Source organism: Zosterops lateralis (genome assembly GCF_965231275.1).
Source record: "Zosterops lateralis genome assembly, chromosome: 4".
Lineage (NCBI taxonomy): Eukaryota > Metazoa > Chordata > Aves > Passeriformes > Zosteropidae > Zosterops > Zosterops lateralis.
Window position 1 is genome coordinate 39984258 of NC_139765.1, and position 22553 is coordinate 40006810.

At 38.1% G+C, this 22553-nt stretch overlaps 1 protein-coding gene across 9 annotated transcripts in view; it reads left to right on the forward strand.

Moving 5' to 3' along the window:
- The window catches only part of GRIP1 (glutamate receptor interacting protein 1), a gene marked incomplete at its 5' end in the record, with an annotated part of 314511 nt that overhangs the window by 74723 nt on the left and 217235 nt on the right, over positions 1–22553 (forward strand). For 6 of the 9 annotated variants that reach the window (XM_083859443.1, XM_083859435.1, XM_083859438.1 and 3 more), the window contains one exon: positions 21697–21829. The exons of the other annotated variants lie outside the window; for them this stretch is intronic. In XM_083859443.1, the coding sequence (XP_083715569.1) occupies positions 21697–21829 (133 nt within the window). Of the gene's footprint in view, positions 1–21696; positions 21830–22553 lie in introns of those variants that run through there. 9 annotated transcript variants of the gene reach the window in all.

Sequence of the window (22553 nt, forward strand, 5' to 3'; positions counted from 1 at the left end):
GTCCTCTAGAAGGTTCCTGTAGCTGATTACCTGGGGCAGTAACAGCCCAACAGAGCATCACTGTCCTTTTCCTGAGATAGCAGGGGCTAGAGGTCTTCTCCTGGCATGTATCAGACATGAAAAACAGGACCAAAATGTAAACAGTTAGGAAGGAAAGAGGCTCATTGATAGAAACTCCAGGTTCAGATTTGTTTTAGGTGTTAGTCATTCAGATCCTGGTCAAAGCCAAATAACTAAAAAACCTTCCAAGTACCTGTCTCAGCAACTCCTCGACTTGGAAAGAAGCACTCCTCTCTTTCTCTGAGATGTGTCCAAAAATGACAGATGCCTGAAGATTATTATTGAATAGTCCGTCATTCTCTGAGGAAGCTCAGACAGAGCTAGTGTGACAGAGGTTCCTGTGGTTCAAATCCAGTCCTTACTTGGGGCTCAGTCTGACACAGACCAGTGCTGCCCTGCTGCCCATGCTGTAGCTCAGCACAGGGGGTGGAGCCTGCCCTGTTTGCTCATTGTGATAAGCGTTGCTTGTGATGGTGCTTTCTTCATTCATTTGAATTCCCTCCTGGTTTTTACCTGAATCTGTTCTTATAGAGCAGGAGTTGGGGAAGAAAAGAAAATCAGTCTTCAAAGACAGCAGTGAAAATGACTTGAGAGCTCTGCATTGGGCAGCCTTGATGAAGCTTTAGGAAGAAAAAGTCTGCTCAAGAGGATGTGGAAATGGACCCTTCTTACAAAGAGTAGGTTGATTCACACATGTCAGCTGCCACAGCAACAGAGAAAAATAAGAGAAAATCAATTTAATATTGTAGGTTTCAATGTTCCTTCCAAAATAAGTACAGTCTAATGATAGAGAATGTCTTTTCAAGTGGCAGATGGCTGCATTAAAACCACAGCTGTGCCATAATTTTGGAATTTCTATAAGAAACACATGAAGAGCAGGCAGCTGCCTATAGCGTGGGTGCTAGACTCTCCTAGGAAAGCTTATTTTTAACTTAGATTTGCTCCCTGACTTGATCCATGGCTTGATGTCCTGGACAGCTCTCCAAGGCCAGCAAAAGGAGCAGTGTAGAGGTGGTGGGACAGGAGCTGTAGAGCCTGTGTGAGGAGAGGGGGGAGAGAGCCGTGGCTGCTTTTCCTGACCTTGACACTGGCAGGAGGATCTCTGGAGTCAGGAGGCCTGGTTCAGCAGGGTCAGGACCTGCTGTCTTGTGCCAAAGAGAAATGGGGTACTCAGCAGCACCTCCCAGTTCCTGCTGGGTTTTTATTAGCATGCCTAACCTTTAGCTTGAAAATAAAAGCACAGCTGCCTGTCACTCTGCATCATGAAAGGGATCAGAAGACTTTGAGCCAAAGACACAGTTTTCTTGGGCTACAAGCAGCTGTTTCAGAAAAATAGAAAATTGCTATTTCAGAAGCAATGTTCTCTTAATGGCCACAGTTGTTGAAATATCTGGAATATTTGCAGAGATATCAGAATTGGGCTATATAAATTTAACTAGCTCATAAGAGAAGGAAACTTAGTTTGTGCTTCTTGTGTATGATCTACCAAGAGTATTCTTGAGAAAAAATATATATGCAAAAATAAAATTAAAATAATGAGGAAAGGAAGAGGCTTTTTCTTGTTGGAAAGTTATATGTAAGTACACAGACGTGTATGTACGTGTGTGTGTGTATTTTAAGATCTGAGTTTTGGGGTTAGGGGAAAATACACGAGACATACTAGAAAGCAGAAATAAGAGGCAATGAGGAGTATAGGGAGCCACCAAGTCAATAGAAAGACGGGGGAGTTGTGGGTGAAAGGGGAGCAGGCAGGAAGAACAGGTGTGAAGGAGGTTGCTGGAAAACCAGTTGTCTAAAAGAACCTTCATCTTCTTTCCTCTGTAGAAGCAAAGTAAGATGTTCACCAGTTCTTCTCCATTCCTGCAGGTTTCTAACCTCTCCATGGGAAAGAAAAGCAGCTTCTGAAAACAGGATGGGCAACTACAGGATTAAAACTGATTTGGAAGGAAAGAAAGATTTTTGGAGGATAAGGAAAAGATAAAGAGGAGAAAGGAGAAAGAAAACAGGCAAGAGTGCAGGAGAAGTTGTCTATAAGTCAAGCAAAAGACAAGTGGGACAAACAGCACTAAACAGCACAAAGAGATTTCGTATATAAAAAGTTGCACAAATTATTGGAATGGTGATTAGAAAAACAACTGGAGACTATGATAATTCAAATAATTTTTCTAAACTTCACAAAAACACATTTTCCAACACATGCAGTTGTTGTTCATGTTTGACTGCATTTGTAACTAACAGGGGTACTTTTAGTGCTTTATTTTTTCTAGCCTTTTGGGTAACATTTAAATTCTGCTTGCCTTTTGAATACACCAAATGGCTAGGTGTTTATTTTCATGTTATTCAGGGCCTTCTATTATTTTCCACGCTAAAGAATTTGACATGTTCTGGTTGTTTAAAATGCACCTTTCAGTGGTTTTGAACTTGCAAGTGTTTGAAGTTGTTAGAATAGCGCTGCAGAATATAAAAACTGATGGATCAAGATTCTTATTTTTGAGAAATGAGAACAGCAAACCCTCTGATGTGTTTCCTACCTCTGCAATGCAGCCCTTGGCAGAAATACTTCTGTCTGGTGACACTTCTGGTTTTACCCTTAGAATGTCTTGTTAGTAGTCTGTGCAGCTTCTTGAAATTTTCTAGCTCTAAGTAATCCACCTAAGTTTTACAGCTCTTAATTTAATCCAACTACTGTTTTTATCTCTCTCCTGGTCTACTAACAAGTTTAGCATGAGAACTCATAAATTAACAAAGATATATAATTGAAGTGTGTTAAATGCAGTGTTCAGAAGAGAAGTGGTATTAACCTAATCCCCTTCCTAAGTTGGTGTATCAGGATCCCCTCTAGCATATCTATTAAATACAGTATTTTATGGGATCAGATTACACCATTTTTTCCAGCAGCAATTATCTTGAGTTTCTTGTTTGCTAAGGAATACACTTTAAAAATTAAGCAAGTCATTGGTATACCCATTTGCAACAAGCTGGTAAGCAAGCTAATTTGATTAGAATGTAAAAAAGGGAGGTTTTATTTTTGTGAAATGCACAAATTTATAAGTGTATGAAATCTTCAAAAACTCTCCTGCCAATCAAACAGCATTTACGTGAGAAGTATCATTATTGACAAAGACTGCTGTCTGACTGTGTGCCTTGTTCTGTCAGTACCTAAATGTCATGTTCACATAGCACATAAAATGTTGTGACAATTTCTGCTTTTCCCAGAAGATACACAGTACCATAAAAATCCTACCCCCGGAACTTTGCACCTGCAAACAGTAGGTTGCCCTTGTAAGGTGAAGCAGAAATTTCTTTTCTTGTAGGTAACCATTCACACTGGAGAGAGCTTCTGTCAAACATCTTAGCACTTCTCTCAATTTGGCATGTTGGGAATAATATAATTTTCTGTGAACCCCTGAGACCTGTGTTGTTCTCTTGTACCATTAGTTTAAAATTTTTCAAACAGGATGCCAGTTGGTTTTTAAGGATAAAGCTTCCAGCAATGATTGCTGAAAAAGTACACAGTATAAAATTATAAAATTTGTTTTTCCAATTTTCTTGTTATTTGGGAGGGCTAACCCTTTTTTTTTTTCTGCCATTAAATTATTACTGAGGTCATGCATACATTGATTATAGTAATGATGAAATCTTTAGCTGAGATGTAGAGAAGTGAGAGAAGAATGACTCACTTCTAGTATATATAGTTTTATCCAAGGTTTTTGAATTTTTATTCCTATTGCACATGCATTTTTTCTTGTTTCCTGGGTAACAGCATGTTTTACAAACTCAGATTTTTTACTGTGGTAGAAGTAAGAAGAGCTATTCTCAGATAAGTATGTAGCTATCAAAACCTTACTAAATCTTAAGCTTTTAAAATCTAAATTTCGTATTTCAGAAAAACGTCTGTATGTGCATGTCTTTACATATATGTGTATAGGTTCTGGAAGATAAAAGCATATATACTTGGTTAACTGTAAATTGTAGCAGGATTGTTAATTTATTTCATGTTATACCTACACACTTTCAAGTGCAAAGATCTGCCTTTATTCTCTGGGGGTGATATGTATATATGCATACCTTATGTAGCTGAATCACCAAAAATACTAAGAATGACTCTAAAAGGAAATATGTATGTATAGTTTAAAAATGAATGTTTATATGCAGGTCAAGATTTCAGGCTTCTCAGAAAGTGAGCATTCTATTATTTTCTGCCTATATGAAAATAAGGTTGGTTTGCTTTTAGGTGGTGTTTGTTTTTTTTTTTTTTTTTTTTTTTTTTTTTTTTTTTTTTTTTTTTTTTTTTTTTTTTTTTTTGGTGTTTTTTTTGGTGTTTGTTTTTTTTTTTTTTTTTTTTTTGTTTTGGTTGGTTGGTTGGTTGGTTGGTTTTTTTGTTTTGTTTTTGTTTTGTTTTGTTTTGTTGTTTTTTTTTTCTTTTCTTTTGTTTTTGCCAGCCTGTGAGATGCATCTAAAGAACTTTATTCACAGAGTTTGGGAACTGTCTGGACTATTCTTTGAACTATAATGTTGAAAGGCTTTTACAGCTTTAATTGGAGGAAGAGCAAGCTTGCCTTTTAAAAGAGTTATGAAAAAATAGTCTACTGGCCTTATTTCATGTGGTAATCATGTTTTTTCCTTACATAAAATACGTCAAAAACTATAGATCTTGATAATGCAAGCAATATTTTTTCTTTTAACCTGACAAAATCAGTCACACTTAAGTAATTGCCATTACTGTGGTCTCTCCTGTCACTAGTGGATTAATGTAAGCAGTTCCAACCAAGCTCTTGAATTTATCAACAGCTTTTTTATAGTGAGGACAAAGCATTATGTCTTCATCTTCAAGAAAATTTGTGTTGGTGTAAAGTTTTAATAAAACATTTTTATTTTGCATTTGCACGTTCAGAATGATCTCCAGGTGTGAGAGAGGAAATTACAGAATTTTGATTTTATAGTATCTTCAGTTTTTTTGTCAAAAAGTATCAGCTTAAGGTTTAGTTCTCCTCAATGGATTACATACATTATCATTGCCCTCTAAACTCTGCGAGATACGGAAAATAGGACTGTATGATCATCCTTCCAGCATAAAATTAGTTTTAGAAAGCTTATAGGTGGTCACCTGAAGGATCTTTGTTCCTGCCTTGAGTATTTTTGGATTATCCAGGTAAATTCCCTATGTGATATAACCAATCTCCCTTTGTCTTTTGTGCCTTGAAGGCCTTGAAAGTTAAAAAGGGCTTTTTAAAGTGATTGTGCACCGTGTATTCTTCTCTAACTCTAGACTGTCAGCCCAGCACTCAGAGAAGGTTCCAGTTTTGGCTGTCAGCGAAGTGCCTGAGAGCCTCTCTGGGAATTGCAGATGGAATAAGGAAGTATTTCAAAATATTCTTTTATATGCTGCCTCTTAAAACACTTTCCCCTATAATTTTTTGCCTTGTTTTCCGTGCAGTTTGGTATCTAAGATTGATTTCTGAATGTTATTCCTACCAAATTTCTAAGTACGTAATATACAATATTTGTTTATATTTATAACCCATTAGCTAAAATGAATGAAGCGCTGTTCACACAAAAGGGAGAAAACTCATGTTCTGTCTGAATATGTATTAGTGCCTTTCAGTCTTCAGGACTGCAGGAAAAAATAGCTGGAGTGAACCTCTGGAGATTGCATAGTTGGTCTCCTAGCCCAAGGCACTATCTTTGTCATTCCTCACCGACACTGTAGAAGAATTATAAAATTTAGGTAGGAAAGAACTTATGGAGGTTGCCTGGTCCAGCCTGCTGTTCAAGGCAGGGCCACCTTTGAAGCTTAAAGTTGGGTCAAGTTGCTTAGGGCCCCTATTCAGCTGATTTTTGAATAACTTTAAGGATGGTAAATGTTAAAGATGGGAAAAGTGATGAATTGTGGTGAAGGATCACACCACTTTACCTGCTGTCTGTGCTGTTATTGATTCAGCCCATATGGAGCTGGTCTTCATTTCTACAAGGATGCACTGCAGGCTGATGTGCAATGTCAGCCGGGACCCCCCAGCCCTTTTCAGTAGAGCTGCTTTACTTTGCAGTTGGTGCCTGTGCTGCAGGTCTTGGCATTTGCTTTAGTTGAATTTCTTGGGGGTTCTGTCAGATCATTCCCACTGCCTTTATCTGCTGAATGTTTTATTTTATGTTCCACCTGAATCTTCCAGACATCTCTGTAGAAAATGGAAAATAAATTTGCTTTGTTTTTCGTGGTCTTCGATGTTTCTGTGTATTCTGTTTCCACTTCAGTCCTCTCTGCTTCTCTTTTATTTCTTATTCTGATTAAATTTTACAGATCTTTAATCCGTGCACACTTTTAAAAAAACCCCCAAACTCTGGCATCTTAAATGTGGGCAGAAGCATCCAGTTCAGACCTTACCAGTGTAGGAGAGCAAAGAAATGACTGGGTGTGCTATGATGCTATTAAATATATATGTATGATTGAATAGTTTACTGTAGTGGGTGTTGTGGAGCTGGGTTTAACTATTGAATGATTGGGGTAACCAGATGCTTTTCAGGGTAATACCTACCTAATCACTTGTTCCTCATCCCCCGGTTATATTGTTGCATATTCCTGCTTATTGGGATATCTTGCATTTTTTCCTTATTGAATGACATCTTGTTTCTTTCAGATGATTACTTCAATCTGTTTATTTTCTATTCTAATCTGCTCATCCAAAGTGCTTGCATTTAGTCTAAGATTGGTGATGTCTTGGGATTTATTCGTGACCTAGATAGATAAAAGTGGAAATGGCACAGAAAGGATTGCATATGCATAATGTATAGAAAGAAAAATACTGAGTAGCAGTGGATCCACATCTTCCAAATTATTTCTTTCCTGTTTGGATTCAGTACAGCTTTCCAGTCAGTTTTGCATTCACCCTGACAGAGGCAAACTTTCTTTAAGGCAGTGACATATATTGCATACTTGCGAGAATGTTTAGTTTGCACATATGACATCTGTTGTGCTCTGTCTACTTGGTTGCTGTTTTGCTGCTAATTTGACATTATTTAATCATGAGAGATCCAGGTCGACTGTTTGTATTTTTCCCAGGCATTGTTTGTTGATTTATTGTTTTAATGTTCTGTTTAATTTTTTAATCTCAGTATTTTCTTGAGTGAGAGTTTAATACAAATCATATAAAGATCTTCCTCTTGCTTCCTCCATCTGCTTTAAGACTGAAGTTGACCTTTTCTAATCTTGTGTCTCCATGACTTCTCAAAGATGACAAGTAGTGGCTTTGAGACTCTAGAATTAGAACAAGCCCAGCTTCCACATCTCCAGTTGCAATACTGAGGAAAATCTACCTCGTGCAGATGTAGTGGAATTACCAGCAGTTGCTGAGATTTTGTCTAGTAGTCACATGGCTTACGTGAAAGTGCCATGGGCTCTTTAAATAATCACAAATGACTGATCCTTTATTTTAAATCCACTTTAAAACTACTGGAAGAGTCTGACTCATATTGACCATAATTGTGACTGGGAAGAAGAAATTAATTCTCTTTTTGCTTAATGGATGTTGATGTGCCCGTTAAAAATAAATACACATGAGTTTGAAAGGAGGTCTTCACGTGGCTTGAATATTGCATTTCTTCACTTGCGGTCAGGCTATTTGCATAATTTAAACATTGTTTGGCATAAATTTTTAAGCAAATGTACACAGACATTAGCATAACCCCATTTCTAAACACCCCCCTGCAACTCCATGCTGCCAGTTTACTACTGTTTCAAGTACTGTGCCTTTATCTGCTGGCACATCCACTATCTACTAACTTGCTGAGAGCGTAAAGAAAAATCCTCAAAAATGTTTTCATTTGTTGAGTAATTGTTAGTTCACGTGTAACTCATGGAGTTTGTGGTATTGTGGTGTTTGGCCCTTTGAGCTCAGACTGCCATTGCAGGGGCAAAAAAATATGGATGAATGAGAAATGGAGAGACGTTGGTGGGATGAGGCAGTGATTAGCCCATATGCATTATTTCACAGTTTCAAGGTGCTGGCAGCCTTTGTAATTCTGTGAATCGCTGTGATCATAGAATAATTTGGGTTGAGAGGAAAATTAAGGGCCATCTCGTGCACCCTGCCCCCATGACCACTGTGGGCAGGAACATTTTCAACTAGATAACATTGCTCAGAGCCCTGTCTAGTGGACCTTTAATGTTTCCAGGGATGGGGCACCCATCACCTGTGCTGATGCTTCATCATGAGCATTGTAAAAATCTTCTTCCAAATATATAATCTGAATCAACCCTCTTTTAGTTTAAAACCATTGCCCATTGTCCTATTGCAACAGGCTCTGGTAAAGAGTCCGTCTGCATCTGTCTTCCAGGCCTCCTTTAATCCTGAAAGACACCAATGAGGTCTTCTTGGAATTGGTTGGCTCAAAGTCAACAGTGCTCTACCCAGAGTGAAAGGGCAGTCCTACTACCATCAGTCATGAGCTGATGTCTCACAGAAATACGGAATGTTTTTTCACCTTGTATTTTGTAAATGGGCTTGTATTTTAGTTTTCTTGTGTTTTTCTCCTCACTCCTTTTAGAAATACAGATTTTTTGGGAACGCTAGCCCACTCTATAGGTTAGCTTCTCATTGCACAGAGATAGAAAGATTCTGAAATTGATCAGCTGAAAAATATTGCCAATATAGGACTTCTAAATATTGTACATAGAAGGGGGGAAAATAAGAAGAAGTATGAATTCAAAGAGTTAGTAGGGAAGGGTCTAATTTTATTTGCATTTTGTCTTTTGACTTGAAGAACATCTTTAAATTACATTTTCAAAATTGTCTCTTAAATGCCTGCTTTTAAACTTGTACTTGAACTACAAGTTGAAATTCTCATTTACATTGGTCCAGCAGCTAGTTTCAAAGCAGCTTATGACATATTAATAGGCACACAGTGCCTTCAACAATGTAATCTTCAGAAACAATGCTGCCAACCTAATATTCAGTGTCACGTTTTCCCTTTCACCTCTTGGAAGTTGCATCAGAGGGGATTCTGGGAAGATTGACTGCATTGGCAGATAGAATCTGTCTCATTAAATTGAATTTAAACCCTTGCTTGATGAGCTTAAACATGATTCATAATTTTTTATCTTTCCCTCAAAAGGTTATTGGATACACTAGGTAAAATAAAGGACATAAGTATTAATTAATCAGTCGTGTGTTCCCATTAGTATGTACTTGATTTTAACCCAAGTCGTGTACACACTATTAAGGAGTATAGAATAGTCTTCCTAAACCAGACAATTAGACTTCCTCCAAAATTAGCTAAAGAAATTCTTCCATTCCTATGTTCATTTTGGAGGGGGAAATGGAAGAAAAAAAAAAGAAAAAAAAGAAAGAAAAAAAGGGAAAAAAGGCACTGTAGCAGGCATCAAGGCATCAGTTCTGTGTGCAAATACACTATGTAAAAGGACTGGTATATCCTAAAGCCAGGTGTGCAAGTTGGATTTTTTCCTCCAGCTCTTGCGGGCTTTGGTTTCACAGATGCCATCCACGCCTTAGTTTTGGACTCATGAGTAACCAATGGTAAAATCAAGGATGTCATCAAACTGCAGAAGACAGGGTCATTCCCCACCTGCCCTTTCATGCTACCATTTTTTCTTTGGTTGTTGTAAGTAAGCACTAAAGCTTGAAATCAGAGTCTGACAAAAATCTCCCCTTCTAACTCATAAAATCACTGAGTGGTTTGGGTTGTAAGGGACCTTAAAAATTATCTAGGTCCAACCCCCCACTGTGGGCAGGAATGCCATCCCCTAGATAAGGTTTCTCAGAGCCTCATCCAACCTTGGACATTTGCAGGGATAGGGCATCAACTTCAGACAGTGAAAGTTTTTCCCACTGGCCTCAGTAGATGCCAGTATTCAGAGAAGGTGTTTTTAAAAGTAAGAGTAACCAAAATAAAGAAATTAACATAGTGGCTAAGAGAGAATCTGGCTGAGATATTTTACGTTTTAAATCCAAACCCAAACCATGTACAATTTAGATGGAAGCTCTGTCTCTTTCCAGGTATGGTGGTGTGGAGCTTGATTTTATTCTTTGCAGAGTCCTTCTGATTTCAAAGTAGCTCTATCCCTGTGGAGATCCAGTTTTTGGGATATGTGTTGGTGAGGTGGAGATGGTGGATCTTTCGGAAGGGAATCATTTGAGACAAAACAAAAGAATATACTTAGAAGCAACCAAGCAGTACTTCAAATTAACTTCTCTTTGCTTTTCATTTTTTTTAAAGATGCAAAATGCTTATTTTTCAACTTCTTTGCTTATTTACAGTAGTTTACAACTCATTAGAGATCCTAAGTCCTTTTCAGAGTTTTGCAATTCTTATTCAGTTAGTCTTCTTATTTAGTAATTAGGCTGAAAAAAAATGTGATTTGATGTATTCAATAAGATTTGAAGTGATAATGAATCATTATGTCTTTTACAGGATTTTTTTAGGTAACTAAATAATTGAAAAAGGTATATCATTATATATATTTGGTTGTTTGGTATAGTGACTCTGATGTAGTATATGAAATGCAGTAGGAGTATCAGAAAACAATAACTATCCCTTAAGAAAACAGCACTGGAAATTTTCCTTTAGTTTTCTCTTTAAAATAAACATCAGATGAGATTAAGCGCACATGAAAAATCCTGATGAATTTACACCTGTGTTCTGTAGCATTTCGTCATCCTTTCACCCAAGGCCGCGTATGTTCACTGGCTTCATAAACAAAAAACTTTTGGTTTGGATGATGTATCAGAAAAGCAGCATATATGTTTACTTTTTATGTTTTGGCAGTAAAAATAATTCTAGGAGTACTAGATCTATAAAAAAAACTAGCTTCTGCATTGTCTCTGCATTTTTAAACTGATTTTTTAATGACAGTTCAGACACGTGGTTCATTAATACACTTTTAGTGACTCTTAATGATAATGCAGTTTGTAAAGTTATTGTAAAGTGAAACTGGAGTAAATGTGACCTAACTTTGCAATTCTGCAAAATGTATAACAAAGGACTAGCAAATTAAGTGGCTTCATCCATCTGTGGAATATTTCAAGGTCACACCTTTATTGGCTACAAGATTTCTAACTAAAAAGACAGAGGATGACAGTACTTACAGTTTGATAATGTTTGCCTACTAAGCGTGAAATGAAATTTAACAGTGCAGCATGTCTACATTTGTAAATTTATTGTGGTTGTTTAGACTTCTTGCAAAATGAAATGTCAAACTATCACTTTTGGCTTCCACAATGTGATCTGTAGGCCCAGCAGAAAAGTTCAATTTGTAAACTTTTCTTCTTTAAGTAAGTGTGACATTAATTTTTTTGATGTATTTCTTAAGCAAAACAAAACTTGTGGCATGATAGCATCTGAAGTTAGGATGTGGCAATACCAGCACATCAGGGAGCATCTGACGCAGGAGCTGCTCATTATCATAGTCCTGGCTACCACTAAGGATAATGTTCAACTCAGTGGGACAGTGAATGAGGTTAAGCTCTTAAAAGATTTCTAGATTGACATCCTGTATCATAGCAGTACAAAAATTGTGTCGTTTGCACCTGAATAAGTAGCGTATGAAGTAATTTGCAGGAAAGATGACTCCTACAACAGAGATTAGGATGGTCAATTGTAAATACCTGGGACAACTTTTTTTAAGGAATTGAACTCAGACCTAAGGGGATTTTTTTTAAGGAGAAAGAAGAATTGCAGAATGGTTTATTAAAGGAATCTCATCATCAGTCAATACCATGTGATACTCTGCACAAAATGGTATAAAACCAGGGAGAATGCATGAGCATGTCTACAGAAATGCTTTAGTGCTTCTCAGCAAAATGTTAATGGTTGAGTAATCCAAATATTAGTAATTACAAGTCAGTTTGTAAAATAGATATGCTGTCTGAATTTGCATCTTTTAGAACTATAGATGTATTCCAAGCATCTAAAAGAGTGAAAAGGTTTCTTGGGATATCTGCAATAGTTATGAAATTCTTTGGGATAGTGAAGTTTGAGCTGTGTCAGTTTTGCACACTAACTGATAATGATTGGTCTGGTGTGTAACTTCCTTAGTATTTTCTTTTCTCATTTTGTTAGTGTGTAGCAATACACCCCTGCACCGTAGCAGGTGTTCCTATATTGGGAAGGAATTTGGGTTTCATTCTTTGTTTTGCTTATAGGGCAAAAACCCAGAAACTTCAATGCTCTTCTCAACATAATGGGCCTTGTGCCAGGACAGGGGCACCTGTTGGATCCTTGAAATGTAGCTCAAGACTTGTAACTATTTCTATTGGGCCACATGTCCAAAGCCCCACCTAGATTATTACGTACTTAAAGGAGAGTACGGAGGCTCTCGGTGCATTTTCACGGTGTCTTAGGAGGTGTAAGCGACCACCCTCCACCATGTGCGGCTTTTACTCTTCTGTTCTGTATGGTTTGTTATTTTTGTCTGTATTAAAACATTTTGCTTTTCCAAACACGTCTGATTGTGCCATCTTGCTATTTTTATAAGCTATTTCTGAGAGGCTGCGGGCAACCCTCAGAGTGTGATGCACCTTTGTGGGGCTAACAACATTCTGGCCTCACGCAGAAATGCATTAGTGTTGGTGAAAACTGTGTTCACCGAGTATCTTGGTCTCTTGAATCTTGAGGTGCTTAATTACAAGCTCTCCTACTTCATGTATGTGTTGGGAAATAAGGAATTTGTTCTTGAGCAGAGTATTCATTTTCTGTGACTAATAATTCAAAGAGAAGTGCTATGAATTTCTTGATATGCACATGATTTTTATTCACGTGACCAAATACATCATATGGTACAAAAACTCCGGGAGTTATGAATTCCCACATTATAACCTGTATATTAAGACAGAAGCAATGCCTGAAGGTATGGATCTTACTGAAGAGCACAGGGCAGAGTGTGAGGATGAAAATGATTGTTAGGAAGTGTTGTAAAGTGGATGTGTTAGGGATGACTTCTAGAGAACAGCTTGAAAAGCATTTGTATTTACCATTGATGAGGAGTGCCACAGGAGAGGAATGAAGTAAATCCTGGTGTACAAAGCATCACTAAAGAGAAGTTTGAAAAATCAGGCTGTTTTGTCTCTGCTGAGTGTCACAGAATGTAAATTCCAAGTAACCTTTTGTTCGGGAACTATCAGCTTTCAAAGAGAAGAAACCTCAATTATTCTACTGCTTCTGAAACGTATGCTAAGGTCAAGGATCCCATAGTCTTTACGAGTAAAATCAGAATTATTTGTTATAGCCTTTATTATTACCTTGTAAAAAGTGCAACACTGAACAAGTGATTATATTTAGTCCCACAATTTTATATGGCAAAGTTGTTATTGTAAGAGTGAATTTACAGCAGAAAATGTCAAACCGTATAGCTGAAGTAAATAGATTCAGAAGCCTGGGATGTGATACTTTTTTTCCCCTTAGGTTTGCCTCTTAATGTTCAAACACAGGAATGGTGTTCTCATGGAGGACAGAGCAGACAATTTTGAGGTCTGTGCATTTGCTTTGTCTGTATTTCCTTTGTTAACATCTTAGCAGCAGCATTGAGCACATTTTCTCATTTTTTTTTTTTATTTTTTATTTGTTTGTTTGTTTGTTTTTGTTTTATTTTTTTTTTTTGTTTTCTTTTAATTTTTCCTTTTTCTGTTCCCCTGGATGGAAAAAGGTGGACTTGAACTAGGAAACAAACTACAAACTGAACAGCAGAAGCCATTTGGTGCCCTTGGAATGGGAAGAGAAGGGAAGTGAAACCTCATACATAAAGAGGTGTCAGCATCTCCCATTTTCCAAACTGCTGTTTGGCATGAGAGAGATGAAGTACCACACTAATGTTCAATGGGCCTTGCTATTGAGAGCTGTTGGATGGAAACCTCGATCCTTCAGTGCTCTGGACATGTACGTGGGCCTCATTACTGTGAGGTTACATGTGAAGTTGTCCTTTTTGCCTTTTGAGTCTTTTTACTGTTCTTTTCACCTTGTATGCTTTGCTGTTTCAGATTGCGTAAAGACAACAGGAATTACTTAAAATGGGATGTGGAGGGTATTGAGAGAGAAGGAGAAGGGTTAATCCATCTGAACAACTGGATTCTTCATTGCCATCATGTTGACCTATGCCTCTAGGGCAGTGGACATCAGATGGATGGTTTAATTTGCATAAATATTTACACAGTCTTTTATTGTAAATTCATGTGATCATAATGAAGAATTTTTCTGTAGTAGTCTTTTCTTGACAATTAAGAAGAATTTTCTTCTTGTCAGAGCTCACCTGCAGTAAAATCTTTCTATTTATTTACTCTATCTTGACCCTGATAAAACATGGAGTTCAGGATACAGCTCAGCTTTCTGTATACCTGTGGGGTTTTTTTCCCAGAGGTGCTTCTCCATTAATTCAATTTCATAGTTGCCTCCAGATTTTTCGTATTTTTCCCTACAGATTTCTTTCCTGTTGCCCATCTTTTATTACTTCAAACTGCTCTTTCAGTTTATTAAACAAATTAGAGAAGTTTCTTATTGCAATAATCACTTCATCAGAGAAATGCAAAATATATGACTGGTGGATGTTTTCAATAATGAAACGTAACAAGGTTTTTACTGCTCTTCACAACTAAGTATTGGTAAGGGAAGCGGGGGAACGTACAAAAACTCTCTTGCATGAACTCTTGTATGTAAAGAGATGTTGATTGATTCTCCCGTGACTTACCTTAAATTTCACGCAATGTATTCAAAGAGGTCTTCCACTGTCAATTAACTGTGAAATCCCACCTTCTGCAACCTTGTTTGATGGCACACTATAGCTCCTGTAGTCTGCAGCCTAAGAAAATATTATTAGCTAGGTATTTTTGTTCTGGCCACGTGGAATTTCATAAATTAATTATTCATTCTTTCCAGAACTGTATGTGCATTTTAATTATTATTAGAGTGGAAATGTGCAGTTGTTGAAGAATTGAAGATTTGGGAAATACAATGTTTTTTTACTCAGGGAAGAGTAATCCATATTACATTATGTCCATATTATAAACCACTTCTTCATATGTATTTCATAGTTGATTTGAGATACCCTTTGTGCATAAAACAGACACACAATGCAAAATCTTGGTAGTGTTCCCTCTTGCCATTTGCTACGTTTCTTTAGGAAGATGAAAACACCTTTAATTCAGACTTTCCAAAGAACTGTGTTCTAGTTTTAGTATTTTAAAATTTCAGTCTACTGCTTTAACCCTGAAGGGGTTTTATGCAGTTGGAATAGTTCTCTGCTTAGCTTTTCTTGTAGAGTGATTTTTGGTGTCACAAAACATTAAAGAAATTCAAACTTTTTTTGTATTTAATTTTACCTGAGCAGTATTTCCTTGGTGGTGGTAAAGTTAGCGTTTGTTAATGCATATTTGTATATTCTAATTAGTCACTTACTTGAAGCCAAATAGGCTAGAAAGAGGAGAAAAAAATAGAATGTATGCAAACGGCTTTAGCTGAATTGAAGGGGAAAAAAAAAAGTGTCTTTTCCCCTGAAGCATACATTCTGCATGAAATTCAACTTGACAAGTGACCCTTTCAAAACAGCGCCACAAAGATTTCTCGGCATTCTCCGTATATGAGAGGCAGCATTCTTGTATTGTACACACAGGCAGTCCCCCCGGTTCCCTCTAAATGAATGTAGCCTCTTTCTCTGTCCTTTGTGTTCTATTTTACCTTCATCCTTGTTTTGGCATTCACATTGATGCGCATACTTTTTTATGTGAGAAAACTTTGCAAAAAGCAAAACCACTGGGGATGTTAATACAAAATAACATATATGATAAAATGCAATAAAGAACTCAAGTTGTTTATTTATTTCAAAGTATTAAAAATGTGTGTGTGTTCACTTGGAAAAAAGAGAGGAAAAAAGATGGAAAAGAAAAAATATTTGGTAGTTAAATTAATTTACAACTAGGTGATGCAAAAGCTGAATTCCAGGTCTCAAGTCTTGCATTAATTTAGGAGCAGAAGACAAAAATGGTTTATGATTCTGTGTGAGCAGTGAATAACAAGAATGTATGACTTGTGAAACTGAATGTAATGGATTAAAATCAAAGCAAACTGATAATTTAACAGTGTATAACAATATCAGATCTTAAAATAGCAGTAGTGGAGCAGCAGTATTTTATCGCCATCCAGTTCTCCTGCAGCAGCATTCTAGAGATAGTGCACTGGTTATCCTGCGTGTATATAAACTGTCAAATGGGAGAGATATGCAGTGTAATATTTAGTATGTCCCATGCCTTCAATGCTCTTTTCAGATGTCTTTAGGAAGAGAACAAAACTTGGGTTCAGAATTTGGCTTGACAGAGGGGTTTCGGGTGGCGCAGTGGTACCTCAGGGCTGCTGCTAGGTACTCCTGGCACACAGTAATGGCTTTGTACACAGCACTACTTCTGCATATATGGGCTATATGTTCTTATAGAGTGTAATAGATTGTTGATTACAGGCATTTTATAATTTTCGAATTGATAAGCTCACATTTTGCACCAAGATACTTAGGGCAAAGAGTGGAAAATTGCAGCCTTAACATGAGCGATTATCACGTTTGAACAAACATCACTTGAAAAACTAGAAAGTCAGGCAAGATGATACTGTAAGATAAATAAGAGGAATAGTTCCTTTGTTAATTTTTGCTGGTCTTCAAAAATAATGACAGCAGATTATCAAAGACATCCCTCAGTTGAAGGAAAACTAGAGAAGAAATGATTGGTTCTTCCCTTTGAGGTTTGCTGTACCTTTAAGCTTAGGAGTCTGAGGGAGGTAGGAAAAAACCTGTTTCCTCTATTCAGCCAGCCTCCAAGAGCTGTTTATATCAATATTAATTTCTGTATTGTCCATGTATAATTCTGTGGGTTTTTTTCCACAAGAGTAACCTGCAGGTAGATCTGTGCAACTGCCATTGTATGCTCTCTTATCTAGTTGCCTCCCAGTGAGGGGCATTCCTTCCCCCAGCAGAAGACTTTTAGGGGCTCCCCAGAGAAGTGGAGGGAGCTACAGGAGGGTTGGAGGGTTCATCTGTTTAAACTATTTTTCTTTTAAACACTGAAACATCCTGATTAACAGGGTATAAAATACCTGCCCCAAAATGTTAATATTTGGTGCCCACTCATTCTGTTTTTAGGATGCAATGCATTAGAAAGTCTTGCTTCCTATAGAGGGTCTGGTTTCAAAGCATCATGTTTGCAAGTTCACTCAAATGGAAATACTTGTTAAATATTTACTATGTTAGTGGCTTATCTTTGGATACCAAAACGTTTTTCCCAAATACTGGAAAAAGTGCTGTAGAAAATAAGTATGTTACTTGTGAAAGTTTCCCTTGATAACTGTATAGCTAATTTTGTGCAAATAAAATGTTAAATGCAGATATTTTGCATTATGAGAAACCTAATCTTTGCTCTGGGTAGGGTATAAAGACAAGTTAAAGCTTAAATGCTGACATCTGTCGTCTAGAATATTATCTGTGGGTGCAAAAGCATTTATGCTTCAGCTCAACTTTTTGAAAAGGACTGTCTTACTTATGTGTGTTTTATTATTGCTATGAAGTCATTTCCAGTAAGTCACTGACCTGAGACTGATCCAATTTGATGGAGCTTCTCCTTAACTTAAACAAATTAATTATCAGAATGGAGTATGCTAATGTTAGCTAATTGGTGCCACTTGGCAAAATTTTTGTTATGCCAATCATACTGGAGATAGCACGACAATCCTTGTTTCTTCTAAGGAGTCCCCTTGGAAATGATAATAGAATGCTTACTTTGATTGGAGTAGGCAGAAAGGATGAGCCAAAGAGCTTCAGACATATTTACATTGCAACTTTCTGTTGTGGCATTAAAACACCAGAAAATTGATTCTCCAAATTCTAGTTCAGAGACAGCTTCAAAATATAAACCAAGATCTAATTTTATGCCCTCTGGGCATAATTATCCTATTCTCTTTGTCATTAAGGATGAAACTCATTGTCATCTCTGACGTTTTGCATTTTAAAAATTTGAAAGCCAGTGTTTGTTTCTTTCTCTGCTCGTCCTGTACAATCAGTGTGCCTTTCTGAAACTGCCGTATGCTTTTATTAATTTCTGCTTCTTTATTAAAGCAGAAGGTTGCAAGAACCATGTTCATTAAGAAATGAGTTCTTCAAAAGAAGCTGCAGAAGGGTGAATCCTAAAAATGGGGAAAGCAGTAGTTAAGCTGTTTATTCAGGTTTTTTTCCTAACTGCTGTATTTATGAAACTGAGTTCTCTGTGTATACCTTTGAAAGTAGGACTATGATTAAATATTTACAGGTATGGCATGAGGAGTAGCTAATGAATGTCTCCAGTATTTTAAGTAAACAGTAGCAGTGGTATGTAATGCATATGAAACAAAAGTTTTGCTCAGAAGTCTTACTAGTATAGTAAAGCACTTAATGCTCTGCCTCATATTAATATACAACAACAATGTCCTCAGGTAAGGTATTTCCATCTTTTCAAATTGCCCCAAATATCACAGTATTTTAGGTCAGAGAAAATCCAATCAAAAGCTTAGCTTTGCTCTGTTTGTTGTGTTTTTTGTTTTTTTTTTTTTTTTTTTTTTTTTTAAAAAAAGATGTAAAAATTCTGAAATTATATGTGTCTGCTGTTTGCATTCATGTAAAAGGAGATGAGTGATTTACATGCTGGCAGGATTGTCAGTATGTGTGTTCAAAACTGCAGGCCTGCTTCTGCATCTTCAGTGTAGGAGATGGAGCCTGGTCTTTGTAGAGAGCAGTAGGTGGTGGGATAGAGTGCAGTGCAGCAGAGCTTGAATCCCCTCTGCTTCTCTGAGGAGAGCTTGTGCTCCCCCACAACCCCTTCATACTGTACACACAACACAGGTGGGAACTGTTGCCATAAGCACTGGGCAGTGATACCATTTGGTGCATTTTTTTTTCTTTACTATAGCAGCCATATAGCATATGCACCTCATGAGCAGGAGAGAGAAGGGGAGGTCCATTGCACAAGGTAATAATGTACTTTCCAAAGCTCAGAATTTGCCCAATCTTACATTGCTTCTCTCTAGAAAGTGGTCAGGCAGTTGATGTCCTGCATCTGCTGCTTGTGCTGCTACTTCAGATCATTTGGTTGCTCCCCTATCTGCTTATTTGCTGTATTTGTCTTGTTATGGAAAGGACTGAAGTCTCCCTGAGGTGTGCTGAGGACTTGGGAAGCTGCTTCTGCTGCAGCACGTTGAGCAACAGAGGCACTGGAAAAGGTTGTATTTACTTAATAAAAGCCAAGTGTGTCTGCTTGATTCCAGTTTTCAGCTTTCATTTAGAAGACAGTTTAAAAGCCAGAAAGTTTTATGTTTTCTCCTTTTTAAAAGGTTTGTAGTTTTAATTGAACTTAATAATTTAACTTCATGGAGCAGTGATGGCTGCAAGACTTCTGCCTTGACTGTTTCCGATACCTACAAATACCTTTTCCACATCTGTCAGGGAGAGTCCTCAACAGGGACAACAAACCAACATCTCCCTCTCTGAAAAGAGAGAGTGCTGTCTCTGCTGTAGGCTGCATCTTCGGTTTTCATGTTTCGTGACAGTAATGTTTTTGCTGCTTGGTGGCAGAGCACAGAAGAGATGCGAGTTGAAACCTTCAAAACATGCAGTGATCCCTTCCTAAAGTCCATAGGTGAAGTTTTATTGGCTTGCTTAACTTTGGTAATATGCCTGTGATATTCCTCTAAGGTCTTTACCATTTAAAAGTTGAAAGCTGTGTGAAAAAAACAACCTCCTTATAGAAGTTATATATATATATATATATAGAAGTTTCACTAAAAATAGTTCTGGTGGTGCCCTGGGGGTGTTCATCAGCTAGTGACAGCGGCTGCATTTACACAGCGGGAAAGCAGGGCTGGTGAGGTCAAGGAGGATGAGTCTGTATTCCTGTGGGGAGCTTGGCAGGAGCATCCAGAGGTTTTTGAGCTTTTATGGATAAAATGAGTGTGGGTTTGTGACAATACTGTTTTAAAATACCTGGAAAGCTGGAACAATCCCAAAAGAATTCCAGTTCTGTCTTTCAGTCTGTGTGTTCTAGGATCCCCAGGTATCAGGTCTAGCTGACCTTTACTTAAAACTTTCCCATTTTCAAAACAAGAAAATCTCAACTTAATATTGATCACTCTCTGCATAGTTCTTTTGAAACAGAATTTGTAAATTACAATCCTGGTTTTTTCTTTACTTCTTCTTTTATGCTTTTGAAAACAGTGCCCTGGTTTACTCTTTGCAAAATGACTCGCTGAAATGTCTGCATCACCAGAAAATAATCCCTGCTCTGCATGCTCTTCTTTTCCAAGATGATGAACCTGTAAAATCTGTTTTACAGGAAGACTTTCTGTCTTCCTTATGCTCCTAAGGGCAAAATGGTTATCTCTTGGGAGCCTGGATGCAAGCGACCAAGTTCAGCACAGTTTGACTGAGGTGATTGCTTGATTCCTGACTTGTGCCGACAGACAGCAGAGGTCCTGCTGGACTAGAGACTTCACTGGGCTTGCAGGAATGTGATTACAATAAAAAAACCTCTGACAGATGCCGATGTGATAGGATTTTAGCAGTCACTGCTTTTATTTTTGTGTGGGAGGGAAACTTCATCAGAAACACGGATGAAATTCCAGCCTTATCTTAGGGAATGCATGTGGGTTTCAGGCACGCAGCAAGAGAAAAGAGCCAGTGCCTTTTCAGGCTTTTTGCTTCACTCACCCTGTGCAAAGGATAATCTGCTGCACCTTAATTTTAAAGTTTTTTGAGCTCTGCTGGGTTTTGAAATGAGTATTGTAATAGTGTGCTTGTGATGTCGCTTTCCTTTGTTTGCCTATTGCTGTATACCCTGGCCAGCTCTGTAGGAGACCTGTCTGGAGTGCCTTTTAATCTTTAGATCTAGCAGTGATTAGAATACACTAATGCCCAGTGGGTATATGTGTCATTTTTTAACAGCTGCCGAGCTTTCTCCCTGCTGCTCCAATTAACACATTCGGCGCACACATGCCGGTGAGTGGGCTGTGTGTACGGATTAAACCACTTTGCTGTTTATTCATCCAGTGTATCAGATGCCAGAAATGGATCGGCGTGTTTCCTGTTCTTACAACAAATGAAATCAAACGTGCTCCTGAACCTGTGCCTGGTAGATATGAGGGCAGCATTTAACTGGCAAACGGAAACCTGTTTTGCCTTGAGATATGGTTCAGTCCATTGACTAACATCTATCCCCGCCTCCCATCCCCTCTTCAAATGATGGAGACACAGGATAGGGAGCTCTCAGTGCTGGGCTTCCCCTTGCTGACAAGCAGGTCTCTTCAACTTTGTCCTCTGCTGCTTAATAATAGCTTGAAATCCTGAAATTCTCCTTTTGCTTCAATGCTTTCCTCCTTTATTTATTTTCAGGTTGAAATATTCCAGTCAGTAGATTTGACAGTGTGTGTCCCCTTTTTTTTTTTTTAAAGAAGGGAAAACAACATGCTTCCTAGTCACAGCTGAGATAAGGGAGGGGTTGTTTAATGGTAGCGGAGCGGCTGGTGGGAGCTGCCGCTCTGCTCCGGTGCTTGTGGTTGATTCATGCTGGGACAGCGCTTTGTGAAGCCGAGGGCGAAGGGGGCTGCCAGCTGGGGCTGTGAGTGAGAAAGGACATGGAGCGCTTCTTGGGCTTTGTCAAGCAGATAAGAAGATCGAGAAGAAGAAAAGGGAAAAAGTACCGGCCAGAGGAGGATTACCACGAGGGCTATGAGGATGTCTACTATTATGCCTCGGAACATTTTCGAAGTAAGTGTTTTGCATAACCTCATTTTCCTTTGGCTGTGACACATGTTATGTTCTTAAGATGTATAAACTCCAGAAATGCAAGCAATATTCCTCCCTTGCTAGAATCTAAGCCTCGTGTGTGTATTAAAAGTCAGTTTCTTTGAGAGCTCTTTCTGGCTCTGCTTGCGGATGAACAATACAAAGCATCTGAAGTGGCACAGAAGCTCTCAAAGTAAAGAGGGTCTGTCTGCAGACCCTGGTGAGATTTCAGATGCAGTTAATCCAGTGTGACTGCTGGAAACCTTTTGTTGAAACACCATGTTGAGAAGCAAGTAGGGTGGCTGTAGCCATTGTAGAGTGCCTTTGGAACGCTGTGTGGACATTTTTAAAGCACTACAGAGGCAGCACTCATTTGTAAGTTGAGTTGATGATTACTGTTTGATATTGAGGTAGAGTCAGTTTACTAAGCCTCTGCTGTGAACTGGTCTTTTCAATAGTGAGTAAATTGAGTGGGCTGGTTCCTCACTGCAGGTCCAGGACCACTCCTGGAGAATTAAGTGGGGATTTTTTTTGCTGGCACTCACGTGATGGCACTCAGCAGCTCTGCCAAAACCAAAATAAACCACCCACTCAGAAATCCCTGTATGAACTGTGTGCTGGACCCTGCAGCCTTCTTAGAGTTTGTCTGCTGTGCCTGTCAGGCTTCAGAGCTGCCGGTCTACTGTGGTCTTCTGGAGGAGAGGAT